This window comes from Agelaius phoeniceus, chromosome 4, assembly GCF_051311805.1.
Source record: "Agelaius phoeniceus isolate bAgePho1 chromosome 4, bAgePho1.hap1, whole genome shotgun sequence".
NCBI classification, from domain to species: Eukaryota; Metazoa; Chordata; class Aves; order Passeriformes; family Icteridae; genus Agelaius; species Agelaius phoeniceus.
The window spans coordinates 11783794-11807020 of record NC_135268.1 but is presented as its reverse complement, the minus strand read 5'-3'; the positions used below and the strand labels follow the sequence as shown (position 1 = coordinate 11807020).

The 23227-nt window shown below is 42.1% G+C and overlaps 1 protein-coding gene and 1 long non-coding RNA gene across 3 annotated transcripts; one reads left to right on the top strand and one right to left on the bottom strand.

Moving 5' to 3' along the window:
• The first annotated feature begins 588 nt into the window (after window positions 1–588).
• ALB (albumin) lies at window positions 589–21740 on the top strand. 2 transcript variants are annotated; one of them, XM_054633279.2, is made up of 16 exons: window positions 589–716; window positions 11702–11745; window positions 12489–12549; window positions 13361–13493; window positions 14338–14552; window positions 15144–15276; window positions 15449–15546; window positions 16335–16464; window positions 17230–17444; window positions 17569–17701; window positions 18518–18615; window positions 18734–18872; window positions 19503–19726; window positions 20208–20340; window positions 21278–21334; window positions 21572–21740. In XM_054633279.2, the coding sequence occupies exons 4-15, from the start codon at window positions 13365–13367 to the stop codon at window positions 21326–21328; spliced, it is 1698 nt and encodes a 565-aa protein (XP_054489254.1). In that variant the 5' UTR covers window positions 589–716; window positions 11702–11745; window positions 12489–12549; window positions 13361–13364; the 3' UTR covers window positions 21329–21334; window positions 21572–21740. The 2 variants fall into 2 exon arrangements, with proteins under 2 accessions (XP_054489254.1, XP_054489253.1); XM_054633278.2 differs by lacking the exon at window positions 589–716 and having other exon boundaries at window positions 11646–11745.
• On the bottom strand, window positions 710–22512 carry LOC143693921 (uncharacterized). Its single transcript, XR_013181942.1, has 6 exons — window positions 22346–22512; window positions 10496–10581; window positions 9089–9289; window positions 8903–8982; window positions 4434–4590; window positions 710–1009 (listed from the first exon to the last, which is right to left on the bottom strand). It is a non-coding gene; the product is annotated as an uncharacterized LOC143693921 (long non-coding RNA).
• Between the last annotated feature and the right edge of the window lie 715 nt (window positions 22513–23227).

The window sequence follows — 23227 nt, the reverse complement described above, 5'->3', positions numbered from 1 at the left end:
CTCAGGACTGCTATAACTTCCACAAGGCTACCAAGTTGACCATCCAAATTAACTTCAATCCAAACCCCAATCCTGCCATTCTGACTGGTGAATGCTTGTGTTGTCTTTGAGATGTACAGTTTTGCCACCATTGCAGCTTCTATATCGGCTGGAATGTTTTTATGGGTATCATTCAGGGAACTGTGAACCCCAGCCTGTATTGTTTGAACACACACACCAAAGGGACTCGCTCACTGGACCTCCTTGGTGCCTAGATGGAAGATCCATCTAGGTAATGGGTGGTAAGATTAGCCACAATTACACCACCATGACTGATTTTAAACAGAAGTAACAGAACTGAAGTTGTTCAGCAAGAATGCAATGCCTGCTGTCCAAGGCAAAGGGAGAAAGAAGGAGAAGAACACAAATGTTTGAACATTCAGAGAAGTGCAGTTTTCCATGACAGGCATTTTAAGCCTTGTCTAAACCACTCAGTTTTATAATTCCAGTAAATTGCACATGGAAAAGAATGATTTAGAACAGATTTTATGGAGCCATATCATTTGCTTTAAATTACACTTACTAACTATCTGTGTTTCTTCATTACAGTGAGTTTCCTGTGAGCATCTCAGGTGGTGTGGCCTTGTGAGTAAAGAAAATAAAGACAATCCAAACAGGTGGAGAATTGAAGAGGAGCAGTGCTAGCCCAGGAGAAGTGCACAGAGGTACAACAGAAGGTAAATTTACTTTACTGTTAACTCCCAAAGTGCACTGACATCACTGTTCACACTCAAACCCCTGCAGTGTGAGAGCCCCGTTGGGACCAACCTCAGCCTCTGTGGTGCAGTAAGGCAGGTGATTTGCCTTTGGCTGTCCTTACCCATGATCCATGGCACTGCAAACACACAGACACATCCCGCTCGAGTGCCTTGCGAGTCACTCCTGTTCTGTGCCAGACACTGATGATACATGTTCTTTGAGCTGCTCTTAGAACATCAGGCCAGCTGTGACCACCTCCTCACAGGGAGAACTGTGACAGGAAAAACAAATACAGAAAGCAAAACCTTTCAACAACTGATTCAATTAATAAATCTGCAAGTGCTCTGTTAAAATACAAAACATTGGTTCTGTAATATATGTAGTACTTAGGGGGTCTTAGTTAAGAAATAGCTTAAGCACTTGAAATCCTAAAATGCATTAGTGCTTTGTGAGCCTTACATTTTAACATGCATAAATTATTCCAAAGGTGTGTTTTAGGCTCCTAATTTGCTTGATAAGCTTTCGAAATGATCATCCTTCGTGAGTATAAACCTGAAAAACACCATGGCAAATAGAGGCAAAGGGCATCTGGAAAAGATTCTGGATTCTTTCTCATTCTCTTCAAGTGTGGTCACAGGTAACATAAAACAAAGACAAGACAAATCATAAGATGAAGTGAATTTTTTTTGTGTATTTCATGTAAAAGGGATCTGTAATCCAAAACTCTAAATGACACCTCTCCAGCCAAAGCCGCATCACCTATATTTGAACCCTAAAGCTTACTTGTCAAATAAATGTTTTGCAGGTTGTTTTTTTTCTTTTTATATTATTTTTTAATTGCTGACATTTAAGGCAGCATGAGCTGTGGGTTGAACACTAGTCAGCTAGAAGGTTAAACATTTCTTACACTTAGTGTTTTGCCTGGGTTCAGCCAATCCATAATGATAATTTCTACAGTAACCACTTTTTAAAGTCAACAATTGATTAGTTCTGAAGTTAGTCCTTGAAACAGATTCTCCTGGGGCAGCTTGGAAGATGTCAATGCAAGCAGCCTTCTGCTGGCATGCAGAACAACAAGGCTCAGGCTGTTTTTTCTCTCCTCATATAGAGTGTGCCTTGACAATATTTATCCTCCCAGGGTGGTTTTATCTCTGGATAAGGAAGGGAGTGGGAATCTCCATGTAAAACTCAGTAAGACCTTGGATTCAGTGAAGGCAGTGTATGAAATGCCTTTGCTATCTCAGAAAGGCACTTAAAATGGAAGAACATTTTTACAGAGTTCAAATTAGAACTAGAAAAACCATCTACAAGTTTTTGATGGTCTAAAATTCCCTAACCCCCAAGGTCCCGTGGAGCCTCTGTTTTCAAGCAGAACCTGCCCTCACTTGCTCACTGCACGCTGTTTCACTTATTTACTAATATTGTGGGTTCCTGCTCTGCTTTAGGGACCCTTGGGACAGGGTTTTTAAAAACAGAGGAGAGCTCAAGCTTGCTGTTATTTCAGTTGGACTCAGCAGGTGGAGCTAAAAGCCAGCAGCACACCTGCAGCTAAAACTAGTCTGATTTTAAGTCTTTCTAACACTTTGTAAATTAATTTTTACTAAAGCATTTGATTCTTAAACATCTATGTCTTGATTTTTTTTTAATTTGACAGTAAATATTAAGTGATTTTTTACGTGCAATTTATCTCCAATGGGCTAAACAAGCATTTCTCTGTGTGTGTGTGGCATTTACAATGCCATTGACTTTGTTAGCTAGTTACAAAGTCAGGAGCTGCCTTGAATAGCTCTGTGTTCCTCAATTAGGAACCTTTTCAATAAAGAGAAAAAGTGCTGTTGTGGTGAATTTTCTTTCTGTCACTTGTCATTCTCTTACTTTCCTCTTTATGACTCTGAGTTAATTTAGATTTTTTTGATGAGGAAATATCTTAAATGTCAAACTTCTAACTGTCCAGTGAGTAGGCCTATGAGCGTCTTGAAAGGTAAATCTATATCTTTTATTTTCATTCATGAATGTTGATGCAAAGCCTCAGCTCAGTTATCAAGTCAGCAAATTTAAAGACAATATATTAATTTCCAATACTTAACTTTATAGAACTCAGTTTGAATATAAATTACCAGGCTTACCTTCAGACATCACTACAGTCTCTCTATGTACACCAAAACTCTTAAATGCTTCTTAATTTCCGTGAGTTTTAAACTTGGATTCAGCAAAGCACTTGACATGTAACATTTATGTACCCTAATGCCAAATCCTGTGCATCCCTTGGTTAGATAGTGGCTGTCACAAGCCAGAAGAGGAGTCCAGAATTTGTAGAGTTCTCTATCAGCAGTACCTCATATCTTAAGGAACTTCTCACATTCTGTGTTTCTTTAATTTAAAAGGACTCCTGTAAGGACAATGCAAACACTCTCCAAGAAAAGTGCCTCCATAAGGATTACACAAATAATTTGCAATAAGAGCACCAAATAAATCACACATCATTACTAATCAACAAGCTGAGTTTTCTCTCCATTACTAATCCAACTCCAGTGAGGGCTGATCTCTTTTTTAGATACATCATTTTGGCAATTCTCTACAATTGTCACTTTCTTTGCCAACAGGAACATAAAATTTTTCTCAGTTTTGAGGTCTACGGCCTCTTTTAGCAAATAGTTAGGTTAACAGTAGGTGGCAGATTGCTCCTGCCTGAGAGCTTGGAAAATGCTTCAGGGGGCAAGTTCTTATGGAATGCTGATACCTGTTTATTCAGGACACACCGAAGCTTTCTCTGTCAGAGCTCTCCTTTCCGAAAAGATTGAACATTATTTTTAGAGTAATCTCAGTATTACCTGAGCTAGACCTGCTTTTGCAGGTACATCCTACTCGTCCACTAACCAATCTAAACACATTGCTGTGATTTGCTGTGAAATAACTTCCTTAAAACATTGTAGGGAGGGTTGAAAATCTGCCTGTAAAGATCCAAGATACAATCTGCCTTTTAACTAGCTCGCTTTCCAGAGAAATCAGGCAAGTTTTGGAACTGACTTCAACATGACCAGAATTAGGTCAATGCTGAATATATTTCAAGATCCTGCACAGAAGACCTGGTAACCTTAGTGAGTTGCCAAAAAGCTCCTTAAGCAGTATCAGTAACCAAGAGACAAGAGTCTCTGCCTAAAGTGCAGTTATATACTAAAAGCAGGAAGGGAAAACCTGATTTCCCTTTCAGAAGGGGAAGCAGACAGGTTGCCTAGCTGATAACAAAGAATCAAATGAAATAATCTTGCTTTTCTTTGCAAACTAACTAACTAACATAACACACAGAAGTTCCAAGGCAAGCCTAGTCTCAATTTCAGTTTCTCTACACAATTTTCAATTCTGGTGTTATGTTCTGGATTGAATTTTATGATCAGCTGGAGTGTGAAGTTTTCCTCTTGTGGGTGGACAGGCAAAATAACCTAAGCCCATGTCAGTGGACTTTGTTTTTGTGACCGTGGGATAGTGGGAATGACATGGAACATTCTAGAGCCACGAGTCTCTGATGGCACACATCCCAAGGTCCTGGGGGAACTGATGTGGTCTCCAAGCCACTGTCCATCATCTTGGAACAGTCACAGCCATCAGTTGAAGTTCCCAGGGACTGGGGACAGGGGAACTTTTTCTAAGAGGGGTAGAAAGCAAGACTCATGGAACTACAGACCGGTGATCCTTACCTCTGTGCCGGGGAAGATCTTGGAGCAGATCTTCATGGAATCAGTGTTGATGCACATCCAAGACAGAGCAGTGACCCAGGACAGCTTCACTAAGGGCAGATTGTGACTGACCAAACTGGTCTCTTCATGATCATCAAATTCAACCAATAACCCAGCACTGGCAAGAGCACCAATAAAGCATGTAAATGAACTGAATCCAAAATGTTTCACTGGAAACATCAGAGTACAGATAAACTTTTCATAAAGTCCAGTTATATTTCCATATTGGCTCTGACAAACCTGCAGGGAGGGCAAACTCTGAACTTGAGAGATTTCTGTCAAGTGATACAAGAACATTTGTATTCTGGGATGTCAAGGGATCCATCCCAGAACTCCTCCTTGCTGATATCAGAGAGGCTGCAGTGCCCAACAGTGCAGCAAGACCTCAGAAACCATGAGACTTGTGTTCATGTCAGACTCTCAGCATTTTCAGGCTGCCTGGGCTCACCAGGAACAGTGCCCTCAGTCTTGACTTAGCACTAGGTTGTCCTCTCTGCCAGGAGGAACTGGGAGAAATTGGGTAGGACACATGATTTGCCCCACTTCCAATCTCCCAGTCCAGGGAGCCAGGCATCTGCCTAGATCTACACTGACTTGAAGGGAAGCCTTTAAGCCTCTTTGCACTGGGAAAACCCACTCTGCTTTCCAGTACTCAGAGTCAAGGAGCAAAGTCAGAACTCCAAGTTCACACTGAACTCAAGGTACCAGAGAAGGGTACTACTACACCAATTATTATAATTGAATTTCCTGAGTTGTTTCTGAGACCTGTGGATAGGTTGTGGATATGCCTGGCTGGCAATATTGAAGTGCTGTTGGTTTGAGGAAAAAAGGCCTTTGGGCAGAAAGCAAATGTCAAGGACTGTCAGCATGGGGTTGGAGAGCGCCACAGAGGAATGCCCTTGGGAATGTAGCCTCTGCCTAATTGATCCAAAAGACAACACCAAAAGCTTCATGTGCAAAGAGTTTGTTAATATTTCTTTGCATGGCTTAAGAAGGACTCTCAGTGTAGTGTTGAAATTTAAAAAAAAAACACCAAACCAAACATCACCACTATTTGGGCTTTGCACAGACACAGATCTGCCTGATAGATTTCTTTAGTTCCTCTTATGTATGTACCAATCTTTTGATAACTTATTTAAGAGAACCACATGAACTATACAGATCATTGCTAAGCTCAACTGCAGTTTTTGGTCCCTGATTAAATTTTTCTGATTCTGGAAATGTACTGAGGAACCTTGCTTCTAAAAACAAGTCTTCCTGAAGGCCCTCAGAGAGCCTGAATTTCAAACCCCAGTTATTAACCCCTTCAAAAATCAGAGTTTATAAGCACTACTCTAAAGAAAAACAAACAAAAAACCTAAGCAATATTTCCTCAGTTTTGTATTATTTGTAGTCACTTCCTTAACTCTGGGAATCCCAAGTTTCCAGAACTACATGTCATAGTGCAACAAATCCAGTTAAAGAACATGGAAAGGAAAACAGCAACCTGAAGAAAGACATGTTTTGTTGCTGCTGCAACTCCAGTACTCTTTTAAGAGATCCTTAGATCCTGGTAATATCATTGCCAATCTGATTGACATTGAAGGAAGTACTGAACCTGGAACTACAAGCCAGAGCTGACCTAATAAATGTGGTCTGGTTGAATGCTGCTTGAAAAACAGTTGATTTTTACAACAGAAAAGTACAGGTACTTGGATTTGACTAACAGAACTTGGCTTCACAGGCTAAGGCAGAATGTGGAAATATTTCACCATGTCTTTGGATTTCACTTATGGGGAAAGATGCTTCCCATTTCATTCATAGAGCCTAGAATTTGTAAATGCAGCATAATATGCAGAAGCGAACTATCCTTTTATGTCAGCAAGTAAATGGCGGTGCCAAATTTTAAAATGTCTTGTCCTGCCTGCTCCAGTAACAAGGACCTAAAACTGGCTCTAGCAATTTTTCTTCTCCTGCTGAGGTGCCACCTGAGGCTCCAACAGTTAGCTAAAGAAATTCCAAAGACAGTAAGAAATATTAGAGGTGGAAAATGCTATTCTTGCTCCAGGATTTCATTTAAAACAACTATATTTTAATTTTTCAAAGTTGTGAGGGCTTTATCTAAAGAAATTGTTTGCTCAGGAATAGAGGAAAGGCTGAGAAAATAATCACTCCTTTTATGTCCTTAATGCTTGAACATTTACAAGTTGTCTTAAACAGATGAACTAGCATTTTCTCAAGAAAGAAACCAGCAAAGAAACCCCAAGGTCCTAACAGAAAAAACAGCACAAGAGAACAATTCTAGCAGTAACAGAGTCTGTTTCTATGGAGATGGACATGAAGGAGAAAATATTTACCAGCTTGGCAGTTTTTCAGCCAGAATGGGAAAACCCTAAGTTTACAATGCAACTAAATGAAAAATAAGGCAAGCAAGAATGTCAGCACTGCCAGATGATGCAGTAACATTGTGGGGGGCACCTGCAGAATGGCAGAAATCTTCCATAAGTCCTACAGCCCCTCTAGACACACAGAATTTTTTTCAACTCCTAAAGTGTTTCAAGTTGAGAGCAAACCCAGTGGCTCCCAGAATCATTAATTCAATCTACACATGTTTTGTTTCTGATTTTAGCAAAAAACACCTGCTTACAGTTACAAAAAAAGTTTTTTTAAAATTTTGAAGGTTACAGATCAATGGCCTAAAGAAAAGCAAAACAAAAAAAATGCTCCAAACATTTCCTGCTGTTCCTCAAAAGTTTTCACTATTTCTTTTATTGCTAAAGCACATCAAACTTAGGAAAGAAATATTAACAATATCTTGCCAAGCAGAAGCTTTCAGCTTTGGCTCTTGACTGTACCACATTAAATGGCTCTTCTCTCCTGCCAAAGGCCATCAGGTAGCATAGCAGAGCAGCACAGAAATTGGAAACAGAGTGCCAAAAAGTTTCTAGGGCACAAGTGAATGCACTGGATTCCAAAGGTCTCTGGGACTTATGTAAGAGGAAGAAAATAGATCTCCACTGATAGTCCTATCATGAGCCAAACATCAATCACAGCACCGCAGCAATTTCAGTTCCAGAGACAACAATCAAAGGCATTATAAGAAATACTGAAGAAAAATCTCCCCCTGAGAAGGACTTCCTGAATAGAGCAATGCTGCACCTTGGGTATTTCTTTCCCACATCTATTTTGCATTTAGATACACCCATACCAAGATATAACACTGATTTTTGTTGAGGGACCTTAGAAATGGGTAAGAGATGAAGCCAATACTCAGCTATCTTGTGGATTACCTACTGGAACTGGCAGAGCAAAAAGTCATAGGGACAAGTGTGGTCTTTGTGAGGTTCCCAGGAAGAGGTGAGAGATGAGAATCTGACTCCATGTTCTCAGAAGGCTAATTTATTATTTTATGGTATTCTATTATATTAAAAGAATGCTATACTAAAACTGTACTAAAGAAAGAGAAGGATACAGACAGAAGGCTTAACAAGAATGAAGAATAAAAACTCGTGACTGACTCAGAGTCCAGCACAGCTGGCTGTGATTGGTCATGAAGTTAAAACAATTCACATGGAACCAATCAAAGATGCACCTGTTGGTAAAACGATATCCAGAACACATTCCAAAGCAATCAGATAATTATTGTTTACATTCTTTTCTGAGGCTTCTCAGCCTCCCAGAGAGACGAAATCCTGGCAAAGGGATTTTTCAGAAAATATGACAGTGACAGACATGGAAAGTAGAGACAAGTCCTGAGAAGTCTCAGAATTGACACCCTCAAAAAGCACTGAAGGCTGTATATTTGGATATATTCAGGCAATTGAATGCTTAATAGGCAAAGCAAAACTGTTCTTGTTCTTGCTGCCAAAGAATGATGTTGGCAAACAGTCCCGAATAAGGAAAACAGCTACATCACTACACTATGGACTTGTGAGACAAAGGAGTAGGGATGCTAGAATGGCCTGGGGATCAAGTGCACAGGATCAGCAAGAACAGTCATCTTGGTGATTCAAAAACCCTTATCTGAATGATCCAGAACTCACTAACACTGCAGGTGGGTGGCTGATGGCAGAAGAGGAACAGCTGAGTATCAGAACTCACTGATAGATATGCTCACGAGATACACCTGACATGGAATGCTATTAGCTACAGCTGAGCAGTCTCTGCCTGTTCTGCCACAGTGATCAAACCCCTTGTGTCTTTATGTTTGCTTTGTATCCATGAGTCCATCCATCTCTGTTCAAACAAAAGCCATATATCTGAGATGTCTGACTTGCTCTGCACGGGAGTCAGACATCAGTGATAAGAATGGCAAACATCCTGCACCAGAGCAGGAAAAAAAAGTAATGCCTGATAGCTGTCCTTATGTCCAGAGCTACAGACATACAGAGCTAGAGACATTTATTTAGAAGTATACTGATCATTACAGTTATTAAAAAACAGCTACTCACTGCAGCTACTGGCTCAGCAATGTCTGTCTCCAGGTTTGGTGTGTGCCTCATGGTCCAGTCCCACAAACTGAACTACAGGTCTTGAAAAAGAAGAAGAAACAGCAGTAAATAAAATGGAGGGCCACAAATGTAAAGGGTTTCTTGATGTCCTTTGGGTTCTGAGAGATTACTTTGAAAAGCACTTACTTCCCAGAACAGCTCTGACAGCTGTTCTCACGATACAGCACATTTGTTTTTCAAGAGCCTCATTCCATATTAGTCTCAGTACACTTTGTTTCTACTCTGCCACTCTGCACAGGCTGGTATGATGACATATTTAAAAAGGATGCATCCTTTTTATTTCCAGCTCAATTACTCTTGGAATTATTGTCCTTTGGTTCCCCACACCTGGAATACAAAGTAGTCATCATATGTAACTTTAGACATAAATGAGTGTGAAAATGGATCATGCTAAAGTACCATTGATAAATTCCTTTTTCTAATACCAGGACAACTTTGTTGGAGTGAAATCAAATGCAGTGTGAAAGCACTGAGTAACAAGAAACTCAGTATACTATTTAATACTGTTAAACAAACATGAGCACTGGAGTTCAGCTCTCAGCAGTTATATGAACCATTGGCATCAAGTACAGGACAGACAACAGAAGATATCTAGAAATAAACATGGACCCTGTATTCCAAACTTACATATTAACTCCAGGGGACCAGGAGTGTTCCTGCTAACACTGCACAATGCTGCAAGGGAAAATTCCAGAGAGCTTTCAAGATGCAACACTGCAATCATGTGCTGAATTTCAGCTTTGCCCTCCCCGCCCTTAGCTGTAGTTTTCTGGAGACTTCTTTGGTACAGCCTGAGAGCATCTCAAGAGCCATTCCAAGACATCATTCACCAATACCACAGTTTTTTACTACCTTGTAGTTATCCACAAAATACCTAAATGTGTGTTTCTGCTCTCTTAAGATTTGAAAGGAGATGGCTCTTCTCTGACAGAGGGATATGGTCAGTAAAATAATTAGAGACTGAATTAAAAAGCTCTTTCCCCAGATTTTGTTAGGCTAAAGCAGCATAGGTCTGAAAGCTCCAGATTGCTCATCAATTCCCATCATTCTCCAGAAATGTGGGATTTTGCTACAACCACCTGAAAACAAGCCCCACGTCTAATATTATGACATATCTAACATTGCTTTTCTGCCAGCCTGGCTTTCCTGCACCATCCTTCATGTAAGAGTTATCCAAATAACCTTTTAATTCCCAAAATAGAGCCTTGTTCATTTAAATCACTATCAGAATGCTGCCTTTCACCTACAAAAATATCAGGAGCAGACTCAGGAAAATGCAGAAAGTTTTTGCAACAGCAGCAGACTGTAGAAACGTCATTGTATCAAACTATTCTATGAACTCATCTCAGTTTTACATGATTATTCCTGGAGAAAAGAACAACCTTTCTGGAACACAAGATGCATTGCCTAGGCATTTTCCTGAATGAAAATCACCTGCAAATATTTTGAGCTTAGACATACCATTTGCTTTATTTCAAATGTCTTTAAAAGCTCTCACTCAGAAACAAAAGGAAGTATTAGGCATGTACTTACTTAGTCAAATTTCCAGAGGACCGATCATGGAATTGTTCTTACTATTCCCATTAGGAATAATAGACAGTCATGGCAAAACTGCTCACCTGAGGAGCAAAAACAGAGCAGAAAAGGGAATCTTAAAGACTGAGGAAGGGTTTGGAGACCACAGGCTTGGCTCTACCACATGGGTGCTCACAAAGCAGAGCTGCAAGGCAGCACACAAGCTCCAGTTGTGTGGGCTGATATCCACACACTGGGGACATAAATTAATTACAATAAATCCTAGTATCTCCCGCTGGGAAGCTACACCACTTGGCACTCAGCAAGGATCCAGCCCTGTACTTGTTTGGGAATTTTTGAAGCATCTCACTGGGTATCCTGAAAAGTAATTTATTCCATGTCCTGGGGCTCTGTGCAAACTGCACGTTTTTCCTGTGTCCGATCTCCTAAGTTACTGACTAATCAATGAGAAATTTTACAGAGATGGGAGCAATGTTTAATTAAGAGATCACTCTTGGGAGGATGTCAGTACAAAAGAGAAATTGCAAAAATTCTGAAATGACAGCTCTTAAACATGTTTACCCATGTGTTGGGCTGTTTTCTGGATATCAGTGAGCAGCAGCACCCAGGGAAAAACCAGAGCAGGACCTAACAAATTCAGGAGCTCAAATCAGCCACACATGTCTAGATTAGCCATGTCATCTCAATAAAGTGATTTACAATTAAAATTCTCTAATTTCAGGTGGACTGAGTCCTCTCTGGGTGAGCTGTTGCTATAAAATACCAACATGCTTTGCTTTTGAACAAATAGTAGCAAAAAAAAAAAAAAAGCTATAGGATTAGCCCTGATGACATTTTTGTCTGATGCCTTGAACTCCTTGTTTGTCATTTGATAAGGAAATTTACGCAAAACTTTATCTTTTTTGGGCGCTGGGAGGTTCAACCTCTTCAGGACGAAAAGGCCCAAAGTAACAACACAGAATAAATAACTAATATCAAATTAATTTTTGTCAAGGGCAGCTGAAGTTTTGTAATCCTCCTCAGGCCAAATGGCAATCCACAAATGCCAGCTCAAGGGTTAATATTTTACAAGCACAGGTAGTGAAGGGTATATAAGCAAATGCTCTTCCTGCAATCTTCCTAGCATTTTTGAGCAATTTTGCTCACATCATAACCTGTAACCATGAAGTGGTTAACATTAATTTCATTTATTTTCTTCCTGAGCTCTGCCAGATCCAGGAATCTGCAAAGAACTGCACGGGATGCAGGTAAAAAATGACTAATTACTTCTCTTGGAAGTCTTTTTTCTATCAATTTAATGTCTTTAATTTAGTTTCTCTAACAATTCGTGGGAGCCTGATCCATGTTGAACAGAAAAATGTGCTTGACTTGAAAAGAAACTAAATGAAGAGACAGTGGGGAGATGGGTAGGACACTCAGGACAACTGAGCTGAGCAAGTGTGGTGCCATGCCTCTGCAACATCTGTGTGGTGCATGAACAGATGTCAATGAGTCAGGATTTCTTCCTTTCCCACCAGGGAAAAAGCAGCTGCACTGTGCTTGTGGAATTTCTGTCTTTTGACAAGTTAATAACTCAGTGTTCAGAGGAAGAAGGTTTGCTCTAATCAAACTGCAGCTGCACTGCTTTATTTGCAGTGTTTGGGGGTGGTGGTTGTTACCCAAAGGACACATTTGCTAACCCTAAATAGTAAAGGCCCAACAGTCCTTTTGAGTATCTGAATGAAGTAGCTACTTACAGAGGTAAATATTCTATTAGGATCATAAAAATCACAGGCTGGGGTTCCCTCAGAAGGACAAGCAGACCTAAGAGTCAGGTATCTGTAGACAAATGAACAAGAAAGAGTTCAAGTTCTAAAGTTATTAAGTAAAGGAGTCAGGTGAATACTGAACATGGGGAGAATCTGGCCCATGGGGCCCAGAATGTGTTTTCAGGGTCCAGCACAGCCAGTATGACAGTGAGCACCATTGCTCCCTCTGTTTTCCTTCCTAGAGCACAAGAGCCCGATTGCCCACCGCTTCAACGACCTGAAGGAAGAGACATTTAAGGCAGTGTAAGTGAATGTTCATCTTCTGATGGCTTTTTTGTCCCTCTTGATACTGTACCAAAAAGGCAAAGTAAGACACACTGTATGAGCTCACAGGGAGTGTGTATGTCTCACTGAAACACTGACTTAGCCCCTTACTGTTACTGCAAAACCTAGAAATATTTTAAGACCTGCAAACGCCACAATGACTTACTTCCTCTCTGGGAAAAGAACTCCTTCCAAAGCTTGTGAAAAAGCCTCTGTTCCATCTCTGAAAATAAAATAGGCATGAGGGATGCAGGTTTGCTACTCCTAGAAGAGAAATTATGCTGCATTGGCAACATTGCCAGAAAAACCACAAACTATCAACCTCAAAAAACAAACCTGTGACAGGTTTTCTGAGACAAATCAGTCATCTTCATTTGAAACTAATTTTGGGAAAGACAGAGGGCCCTGACAGACATGTAAGGGCTGACAGAAGGCAGCCTGAAGGTCATAATTGGTAACAGTGGCCAAATCCAGCTTAGGTCATGGCATTTATGAGTCTGCTGGTAAAAGCAACAGAAAACTCCAATCACAGTCTCTTCTGGTTTGTTTATAATTTAATATTCAAGACTTTTTTATTGGGAAGGTAGAAAGGTTATTGAGAAAGTTAAAAACATGTTCAGAGAGGAGAAGAGAATAAGACAGATGTAGAATATGGCACTGTGCTCTGCATGGTATTCTGGTGAACCTTTGTGCATGTCATTTGAAGAAACCAGTTCATTTCTGAGGCACCTTTGAAAATACTGCCTGATGTTTCTCAGTGTTATGTTCCAAACTGTGCTTTGTGTTTCAGTACCATGATCACATTTGCCCAGTACCTGCAGAGATGCTCCTACGATGGACTGTCCAAGCTGGTGAAGGATGTGGTTGACCTGGCACATAAGTGTGTGGCCAACGAGGACGCTCCCGAGTGCTCAAAACCACTGGTAGGCAGTGAAACTTCACTAATGCATTTCTCCTCGCTTTGTGCATCTGCCAGGATCACCCTGCTTGAGGGCTTACACCTGAACCTTACAGGTGGGCCTGTTGTCACAGGCCAACGCTCAGATTTCAGTGCTTAAACAAAGAACTTGGTTTTGTCAGGTTCTAAACCTCTGCCTTTAACAAGTGCCTAAATGATCCATGGAGCCATTATGTTGGAGACCAAATACCACACTTTGGCACATTCAGCCTAGCATTGCCTGAAAATACACATTAGCACTTGGTACAAAACGCCAGGTGTGAAGTACAGGCCTAATTCTAGGTATTAAAGTGACCCAAGTGTGTGGATTTTCACACTGGGGTGACTTGAAAAGGTGTCTGGGCTACTTTAAGGCACTTAGTTTATGAGGGTTTAAAAAATTCCTCTAAAATCAGGTAACCCAAGAAATGTGCAGGTGTTTAGGACTCCTGGACATCTAACAGTTTCAGCTAGATATGAGTTCTCCCTAAAGGTTTCCACCAAATTCTGCTTCAAATCATCTGAAAACTCAGTTTAGTTTATAAAACTCAGTTTAGCTTAAAAGTAGATCACTGTCTTGCACAGAGTACTTTAAATTATAATTAATTTTTTTCAGTAAAGCATTGGAACCGTTTTGATACCAGACTACCTAAAATAAAACTTTATAAAATTATTGAAAAACAGTAGATTAATTTGATTTATGGTCTAAATCTTATTCAGTAAAAACCTATTTACTGTTCAGCCTGGCTTTTCTTTTGCAGATAAGCAGACAACACATGGCACTGTCTATATATAAACACTAGTTGTGACCCTGCCCTCTCCCTTTCCAGCCCTCTGTTTTCCTGGATGAAATCTGCCAAGTGGACAAGCTCCGTGACTCATACGGTGACATGGCTGACTGCTGTGGTAAAGCTGATCCCGAAAGAAACCAGTGCTTCCTGTCCTTTAAAGTGCAGCACCCAGACTTTGTCCAGCCCTACCAGAGACCAGCTGCTGATGTCATCTGCAACGAGTACAAGGACCACCGCGTGCAGCTCCTGGGAAAGTAAGGGAAATGGCCACTTGTCCTCTCTTACCCTGATCACATTTGCTCATCTCTCGCAAGAGCAGGTTTTTGCATTCCAAACAGGGGTTAAGGATCCCATTTTATACCTCTTGGGTGACCTTTCTTCCCCAAACCTGCTGAAAACTCAGTGTTTCCAGTCCTGATTAAATAACTTATTCGCTCCAGCTCCCCACTGCTCTTTGTGTAGTTGGCAAGAAGGAAGAAAGGTAACAGTGAAAAGAACAAAAATTGGCAATAAAATGTTGGTGACAGGTCCATAGATGAACTTTTCACACTGAAAAACAGAATTTTCAAGTATTTGACAACACATTTTAAAAAGCAGATGGATGTCAAACCAGATGGCTGAGAACATCAGGAGTTCACCCTTTACCCACAGTTAGTGAGTCCTGCCTTGGGAAGGGTGAGATTTAGCAGAGCATTTCCCATCAAGCAGGCATTAGGTCTCAAAAGCAGATTACTGAACTAGATTTCTGAAGTAGATTTCTAAACTAGAAAAGAAATTAGAGAAGCCACAAGAGGTTTAAGGCCATTTACTGGAGCACAGAACAAACGCACTCCTTTTCCTTCTAGTTTCGTCTACAGTGTTGCAAGAAGAAACCCCTTCCTGCACGCCCCAGCGATCCTGGGCCTGGCTGCTGAGTATGAAAATGCACTTAAAAGCTGCTGCTCAGAGAGTGATATTGGTGCTTGCTTGGATGCAAAGGTACAGCACCTTGGTCTCTGTGGATAAACACTAAGCAACTGAGTGAGAAACAGGCAGAATGCTACTGTTCATGCAAAGCTTTGCATGAAGAACTTGAAGAGACAGGCCAGGATTAATCCTATCCATTGCACATAATGAGTTCAATGTGACAATGTGTGTCCTGTTACCACAGGCAGCTGTCATCAAGGAAAGAGCCAAGAAGATAGATGTGCAGCAGCAGCACGGATGCAGGATCCTCGACAAGTATGGTGAGAGGACTTTCCAAGCAAGGTAAGTTCCCATCACTTTTTTGGATAAAATGTAGGCTTGTCAGCCTGTGAGAGAGATCTAGGAAAAGCTCAGCTTTGAGAGTTGCAGAGCAATTAAACCATCTCTGGAACCAGTCCAGAGGATGGAGAATTAACTGTTGGAATGTTCCTTAGAACCAGAGATCCCAGTGTGTTTAAGGCACACTTTTGCCAAAGCTGTAACCCTACTCCAGTGCCTACAGCTTTTGGTGATGGACACATCACTAATCAGCAGAGTAAGGTGCTAGTTTGAACCTTAAGCCAACCAAAAAGTCAGACTTGGCAGAACCACAGTTGTTAAAACATTTGATTGTAAGACAAAGAACAGCTTTTGCAATTTAATAACTGGATCACCTGTTGGGGCACAGAGAGGTGCTTTCATTCTGTGGCCAGTCTGATATACCAACATTGACTAGGATTATCTTATAGACATAGTCAGCTTTCATTTAAACGTGTCATCAGGACTGTATCTACCTGTGCCAAGCAACCTGGAACACTTTCCAGGTGCTCAAAAGTGATGGGGAATACTGGGGTGTGATTCTTACAGTTCAGGCAGAACAGGAAAACCACAGACTTGGTCCTTTCTGGCTTTACTGGGGCAGATGTTGATGCCCCATTTTTTTTTTTTTGTTAGCCACCAGGAATTAGATGAGAAGAATGAGTCTTTTCTTGAAACAATCCTGACCTACCTTACCATGTGTTGGTGACTTGCAAGGTTTCTGTTCCCTACAGTGCTTTAAAACAAGGGTCTTTTTCTCCTTTTCTACCCAGTAAACTTGTTCGTTTGAGCCAGAAATACCCCAAGGCTCCCTTTGCAGAGCTGGTTAAGATGGTCCACGATGTGAAGGATGTCTACAAAGAGTGCTGCGATGGGGACATGGTGGAGTGCGTGGATGACTGGGTGAGCTCACTATTTTAGACCGAAGTTGACATATTTGAAAGATATTTAGAAAGACAGTAATTTGTGCAGCTACATGTTCACAGTCCAGGGAACTTAAACTGGTACTCAGCACTGCTGGAAGGTTCCTCAAGCACTCAAAAGCTCAGGATAAGCACAGTTGACTCTTACTCGAAGTAGGTTTCAGCCCAGCTCTGGATCTAGCCCTGTCAGAACATTTATCAGGGAGGCTGCTTGATGGTATTTATTCACTTCAACTCAATCATTAATAAAGGAAAAAAAAAGCAGAGTCAAAAAGGCAATTTTTCCTCCTGCCCTGTCGAGCATACTGTCACTAATCCAGCTTTCCTGTAGTGCTAATGAATGCTAGAGAACAGATAAACAAGCCCCTGCAATAGTGAGATGATGTCAATATTGCCTGGCTGACTCCAACTTGAACACACTCATTGACCCGGCTCGTTCCAGGGCTCTGGGGTTAGTCCTCCATCGGAGCTGGGCATCCTGTCAGGAATAACAAGATCCATCAGGCATCCTTGTGACAGAGCACTCAGGGATGTGCCCTGGCTCACCAGAGTGTCTAGGATCAGGGAGGGAACCATGCCCCAGTTATTTCTCTTTGTGTGAAAACAGCATTTTTTAGCTAAGGTGCTAAGTAAAGAGGTGACCTGAGTGAAAAGAGAAGAGTCTGAAGCTAAGAGAGCAGATTAATTAACCTGTCTTTAAATTATTATTTCATAGCTTGTCTGATACTATGTATTAATTTTACAGTCAGAGCTCGTGGCCTCTCTGTGCTCTAAACAAGATGTTTTCTCAAGTAAACTCAAGCCCTGCTGCGAGCTGCCAGCTGTGGAAACGACCAAGTGCATCATGGAGGCAGAGTTTGATGACAAACCTGACAACCTTCCTTCACTAGTTGAAAAATACATTCAAGATAAGGAAGTGTGTAAAAGCTATGAGGCAAACCATGATGCATTCCTGTCAGAGTAAGTAGTGCCCAGAGCATTGCAGGCTCACTGTTCCCCCGAGGAAATGTCCTTGTTACTGCTGCACTGTGCTGAGGACAGAAGCACGTTACTCAGGAGCTCTGTCTGCTGCTGTGCCTTCCAGGTTTGTTTATGAATATTCACGAAGACACCCTGAGCTCTCCACACAGCTGATTATGAGGATTACCAAGGGATATGAAACACTCCTGGATAAGTGCTGCAAGACAGACAACCCTGCTGAGTGCTACGGGAACGCTGTAGGTGCAAAGCTGTGTTTGCAGCTGGCTTGAATGCTGGGCTGGTACCTGTCATCAAAGAACTGTGTTGAGGAGCTCCCACAGCAGAGCAGACAAAGCTTTTGGAGAGACTAATTCCAGGGGGGGTTAATGTCCTGGTGGGAGATGAAGCAGTCCATGGCCCATGGCAAGGATGCAGGGTTATCTCAGATTACTGAGTAACCAAATTTGTCACATCACATTATTTCAGACTAGTCTCACTCAACTAACTGTCTGATGCCTCTGTATCTCAGATGTGATTCTGCTTGTCCTGAGGCTGACAATCAATAGCTCAGTTATTGTCTGAGCTTCACAGCCTACACTGAGTATGGCTGCTCATGGATTGTGATGGGAGAGAGCATGCATGGCCAGCACACAGAGACACCTAACAGGTCTGATCCACAACTCAGTCACACACAAGACATAGCATAAGTTGAGTTTTCCTTAAAGCTTTGGCCAAGAGATGTTCCCCTCGTGGTTGATAATAATTTGAAATATTTACTTGATTTAAGCAAATAAACATAAACCCCCACTGCTGAGAAAATAAGTCCAACAGGTAATTAACTTAAACTAAATTTTAAAAATGCGGCTGCCTTTTTCAAGGAAATTTCTGTTAGAACTTAAGATGCACAAGGGAATCAAATCCTGCCTACACCAGCCTGGCTATACAGAAGTGATCAACCTTGCAAAATGAGTATTTTGTAGATAAGGCTTAGAAGAGGTCAGAAGTTACATTTGTATGACTGTTAGCAGCAAGTCTTGCTCTAATACCACAAACAAATTTGCACTTGTTTGCAGCAAGAGGAACTGAACAAGCACGTCAAGGAAACCGAGGATGTGGTGAAGACCAACTGCGAGCTGTTCAATACCCACGGCGAGGCAGACTTCCTTAAAGGGTGAGCGATTCCTGAGAAACATTCTGGAGTCCTCACTTCCCTTTTCCCTTCAGTGGCCCAGATGTGCCCATATTTGAGGAATGCTCTACTAACTGTCATTTTGATTTGACTTGGCCAGAATTCTGGTCCGCTACACCAAGAAAATGCCTCAGGTATCAAGTGAGACCTTGCTTGAAATCGGGAAGAAAATGACAGCGGTTGGCAGCAAGTGCTGTAATCTCCCTGAGCACAAACGCATGTCTTGTTCTGAGCACTACGTGAGTACTTGGATTTCTTCTTTCCCCTTCTCCTCCTGGAGATTTTCCCTGCTCACAAAAACACTGCATTCTGGTGAGATAGCAAACAGTGTTTTTTCATAAACACCGCGCTAAGCATCTACCTAACAGAATTCCAAGTCTGTTCATTTTTTAATGGATGTGAGAGCTTAAATACCTAGCTGATGGTAACTTGTGAGAATTTTAGTTAAACTTTGCTTTGTCTCAGCAAGCAAGAGTGAGTTCATAGAATTGGGAATCACAGAACCATAAAATGGCCTAGGTTGGAGGGAACCTTAAAGATCATCCAGTTCCCACACCCTGCCATGAGCAGGGGCACCTTCCACTGGACCAAGTTGCCTAGAGCTCCATACCTGAGACTGTGGCAGGTTGCATTTGGGAAATGTCCTAAAACAGTGTCCTAAAACCCTCAAACCTACTGATTGGAGCCTAATGCCCTGACTGTTTGCAGATGAAGAAATGCTTCACTCCAGGAGTACCTATATATTTTAAATTTTAAACACGTACCATGTCTCAGCAGGTGTTTCCAGCTATGCTGTTGTGATAAAAACATCACTTAGTTGCTGTGGTTTTTTGGGAAGATGTAACTAATCTTTGCTCTTTTCTTTTCAGCTGAGCATCATCATTGAAGACATGTGCAAGAGGCAGGAGAGCACCCCCATCAATGAGCAGGTTTCCCAGTGCTGCAACGAGCTCTACTCGTACAGGAGGCCATGTTTCACTGCCATGGGCGTAGACACCAAATATGTGCCGCCAGCCTTCGACCCCATGATGTTTAACTTCGATGAGAAGCTGTGCACTGCTCCTCCGCCTGAGCGCGAAGCAGGGCAGCTCAAGTAAGCCCCAAGAAACACCTTGTAGGGGAGTCCTGAACTGCAGCACTTGGGAGTACAGAAGGAAGCTCCACCCTGTTGTGTCATCTGACTGGGGCTACACTAGTGACACAGAAATCCACATGGAACTAGGTGTTTGCACTGACCTGGTCAGCATATAACATCATGTAGTGTGGAAGAGGCAAAAGAATTTTTTATTCACTGAAATCACTCCCTTAACTGACCAGTTTCATGTAGGCCCACTGCCAGTGCAGATCTTGGGATGTACTTAATTAGGACAACATACAGATCATTTCTCTAAGTTTTTACTCAGCTGCAACTGATGGTTGTGTTAGACTGGGAGTTTGGAGTCACCAACAGGCACAGATTCATCTAGGCATGACAAAAAAACCCTGAAATGAGCTGTGCCTGGGGGAATGGTGTCTTGTAAAGCAGGAATCCTACAGCAGGCAAGATTAATTGCGTCTTGTGGCTTTCTTTTCAGAATGCTCGTCAACCTCATCAAGCGCAAGCCCCAGATGACAGAAGAACAAATAAAGACAATTGGTGGGAGTTTCACTGCCATGGTGGAAAAGTGCTGCAAGCAGGCAGATGTTGAGGGGTGCCTTGGAGAAGAGGTACTTTCTATCCCCTTTTTTTTAAAGAAACAAAACACAAAATACACACACACACACCCCACCAAAGCAACAAAAAAAATCCTCAAACAAAAACAAACAAAATACCTCAAAACACATATACAGGAACCTGGGAGCTGAGCACTACAGAAAGCTGTTCTGCAAACTGCTGTGGTCACTTGTCCACGTGCCTTTACAATAAACGGCCACAGCTCACTGTGTACCTTGGCTGCACAGGTTACAGTCACTGAACAATTTCACACGGAGAAGTTGTCTGGAGGTCATTTAGTCAAACCACCTGCTCAAAGCGCATCTCAGTCTTAGATTAGGTTAAGTTCTCTCAGGTCTTGTCAGAAGAGCCACAGATGAAAAATACACACATGTAGAATTTAACTTTCTCTCTAGCATACATAAACTTCCTTTTGTGCTACAGCTCCTTACAAAACTCTAGGATTACCAGTAAAAAGCGCATCTGGATCAATTCTCACAAGTGCCCAGCAAATACAGATCTACTGGGAGTTTGCCTGATCGTGTCACAGAAAAGGTTTATCTGCAGCCATATGGCATTGCCAGCAAGGATAAACGACAGTTTGCAGTAGCAACCTCATTATATTGTAAGGCACAGAACTATTACTAATATCTTAAAGTGCTTATTAATTGAATTCTTTTTTTGATTTATATCCTAAGTGTTACATAGTTAAATATATTGGGAAGACTTAGGAAAGAATTATTTTGTCTCCAACCAGTTCCAAAAGTGTCTTTGCTACTTTGACAAAACTGGAAGACACACAACATCCAGGGGCACATGGGTCCTAGGGTCAGGAAGTACCATCAGAATTATCCCTTGAACCATAATTCAGGCACGAGTTTAAATTTCTAACAGCTCCTTCTCAAGCACAACCTGCTTTTCTCTGACAACTGTTTGTGTTCCTTTTCCCAGGGTGCTTCCCTAATAGTCCAGAGCAGAGCCATATTAGGAATTGGTGTTTAACCTAAGGTAGGTAGCAGCAGTAATACACAAATACCTTTTTCTGTCAGTCTCTCTGTCCCTTCCTGCCCACCCTTCCACCCACTTCACTTCCTTATCCCCAAAGAGCATCCAGCTTCCCTTTAACCACCACCTGTGCTTTCCCTAATTGTTTTACCACCTGCCCCTGCACAGGGCTCAAATAACTGAGGTGCTGCCAGTATGCTGCCATTTTACAAAATCCTCCCTTTTGTCTCTCCGATCTAGGTTTCCAGTGGGAAAACATGAAGAAAAACCTGTGTAACGTCTCCCACCCCTTACCCTTTTTCATTTGGTACTGAATGAATATTTCATAAATCATCAGTGTTTTGTCACACTATGTGCTGTTCAATTCCTTCTCTAAAAAAATAAAAAAAATAAAGGCTTTATAAAACCACACCTGTCCCTGTCTGCTGGTGACAGCCACAAGGCAAAGCTCAGCAGTACTGCCTAGACCAAATGGCTGTTCTAAATAGAATATATGGACAGTGAGTCTGTACTTCAGATTTTTTTTTTTTTTGCTTAGTGCTCTTAGAAAGTTTTTACGAAAGAGTATGAAAATTTAGCTAGACGTCAATACCTAGATTCAATTGCATGTTCATTTTAGGCTTTACTTCAGTCATTATAATTACATAGTAAGAGAGGTTTCAAAGGTACTGTTCGATCTAAAGAAAACGATCAGCAAGGACCTGTTCTAAAAAAATATTTTACACCAACCACAAATCAAGCATCTCTTAATTTGCAAAGAGCTGCAAACAGCCCTGCTTTTAAGATGTTTTGCATCTCTTAACTCGATTTTTAGGAAGTGCTTGAAATTTTCTCTTGAAAAGCTCACCACCTACATCACGCCCTTTACTACGGCAAACTCCCCGGAGAAACATTTCCTGCTCCTATGCCCACAAACCCCCATGATTTGCTAGGACATATTCCAGTTCACCGCCCCAGGGAGATGCTCAGGCCGCGGACTGTCCCGGCCCAGCTCCCAGTCCCGCCGCCGCTCACCTGCTCCGCGCCGCCGCTGCCGCTCCGGGCGCTCCCACCGCGGAACCCGAGAGGAGGAGGTTCCGCCGCTGCCGCTCTTGTACCCGCACAGGCACCGCCCCGCCCCCGAACACCTGTGCGGCTGTCCCGGCTTCGCCGCTGCAGGCTCTCTACGAGAATACCAGCCCGCTGCTGCCCCGGGCAAGCCCGGACGCAGAGACAGCGGTTGCCGTGAGCGGCCCGGTGTGTAACGGGAGGCGGCAGCCGCTTTCCCGTGCAGCGCCCGGGCCAGGCCTGCTCGCTGCCTTCGGCTGAGCTCGGCTCGGTTCGGCCCGGCCCAACTCGGGGGAAGGAAAGAGCCTAGACTCCATAATTAAGTCAATCCCCTGGCATAAGGGACAATGGACATCAAGTGCTGTGAGCCAGATTCCTGTCATCATGTCCAAATAAGAGAAATGGAAGTGGAATTCCAGTGTAGTCTTTGGAGATGTTACTGCTTTTCATGGGATTCTCTGAGGTTTTTTTTTTTCCCAGCCATGTGTGATGCCACTTGTTCAGTTAACTCCTCAGTCTTCCTTTTATTCTAGTACCTGAGGGTGAAGGAAAGAGCCTAGACTCCATAATTAAGTTTATTGAGCAATGAATTGTTGAAGTCTCGTGGCTCTGGCTCATTGCCTGCATAATATGCTTGAATCCCTGTGTGTAAATCTGTAAATTGTATTGCTACCTCCCTGGAATTACTGTCTTGTTCTCTCTTTGCTATTCCCCTTGCTTCCTTGGTGTGCTGCAGGACACTGCTGACCATCACCACTCCTTCCCTTGCCTAGTTTTAGGAATCTGGATGGGATGCTTGGCAGAGTCACAGCGGTCATGCTCTGGCCATAGTGGATGCGTGGATCCTGG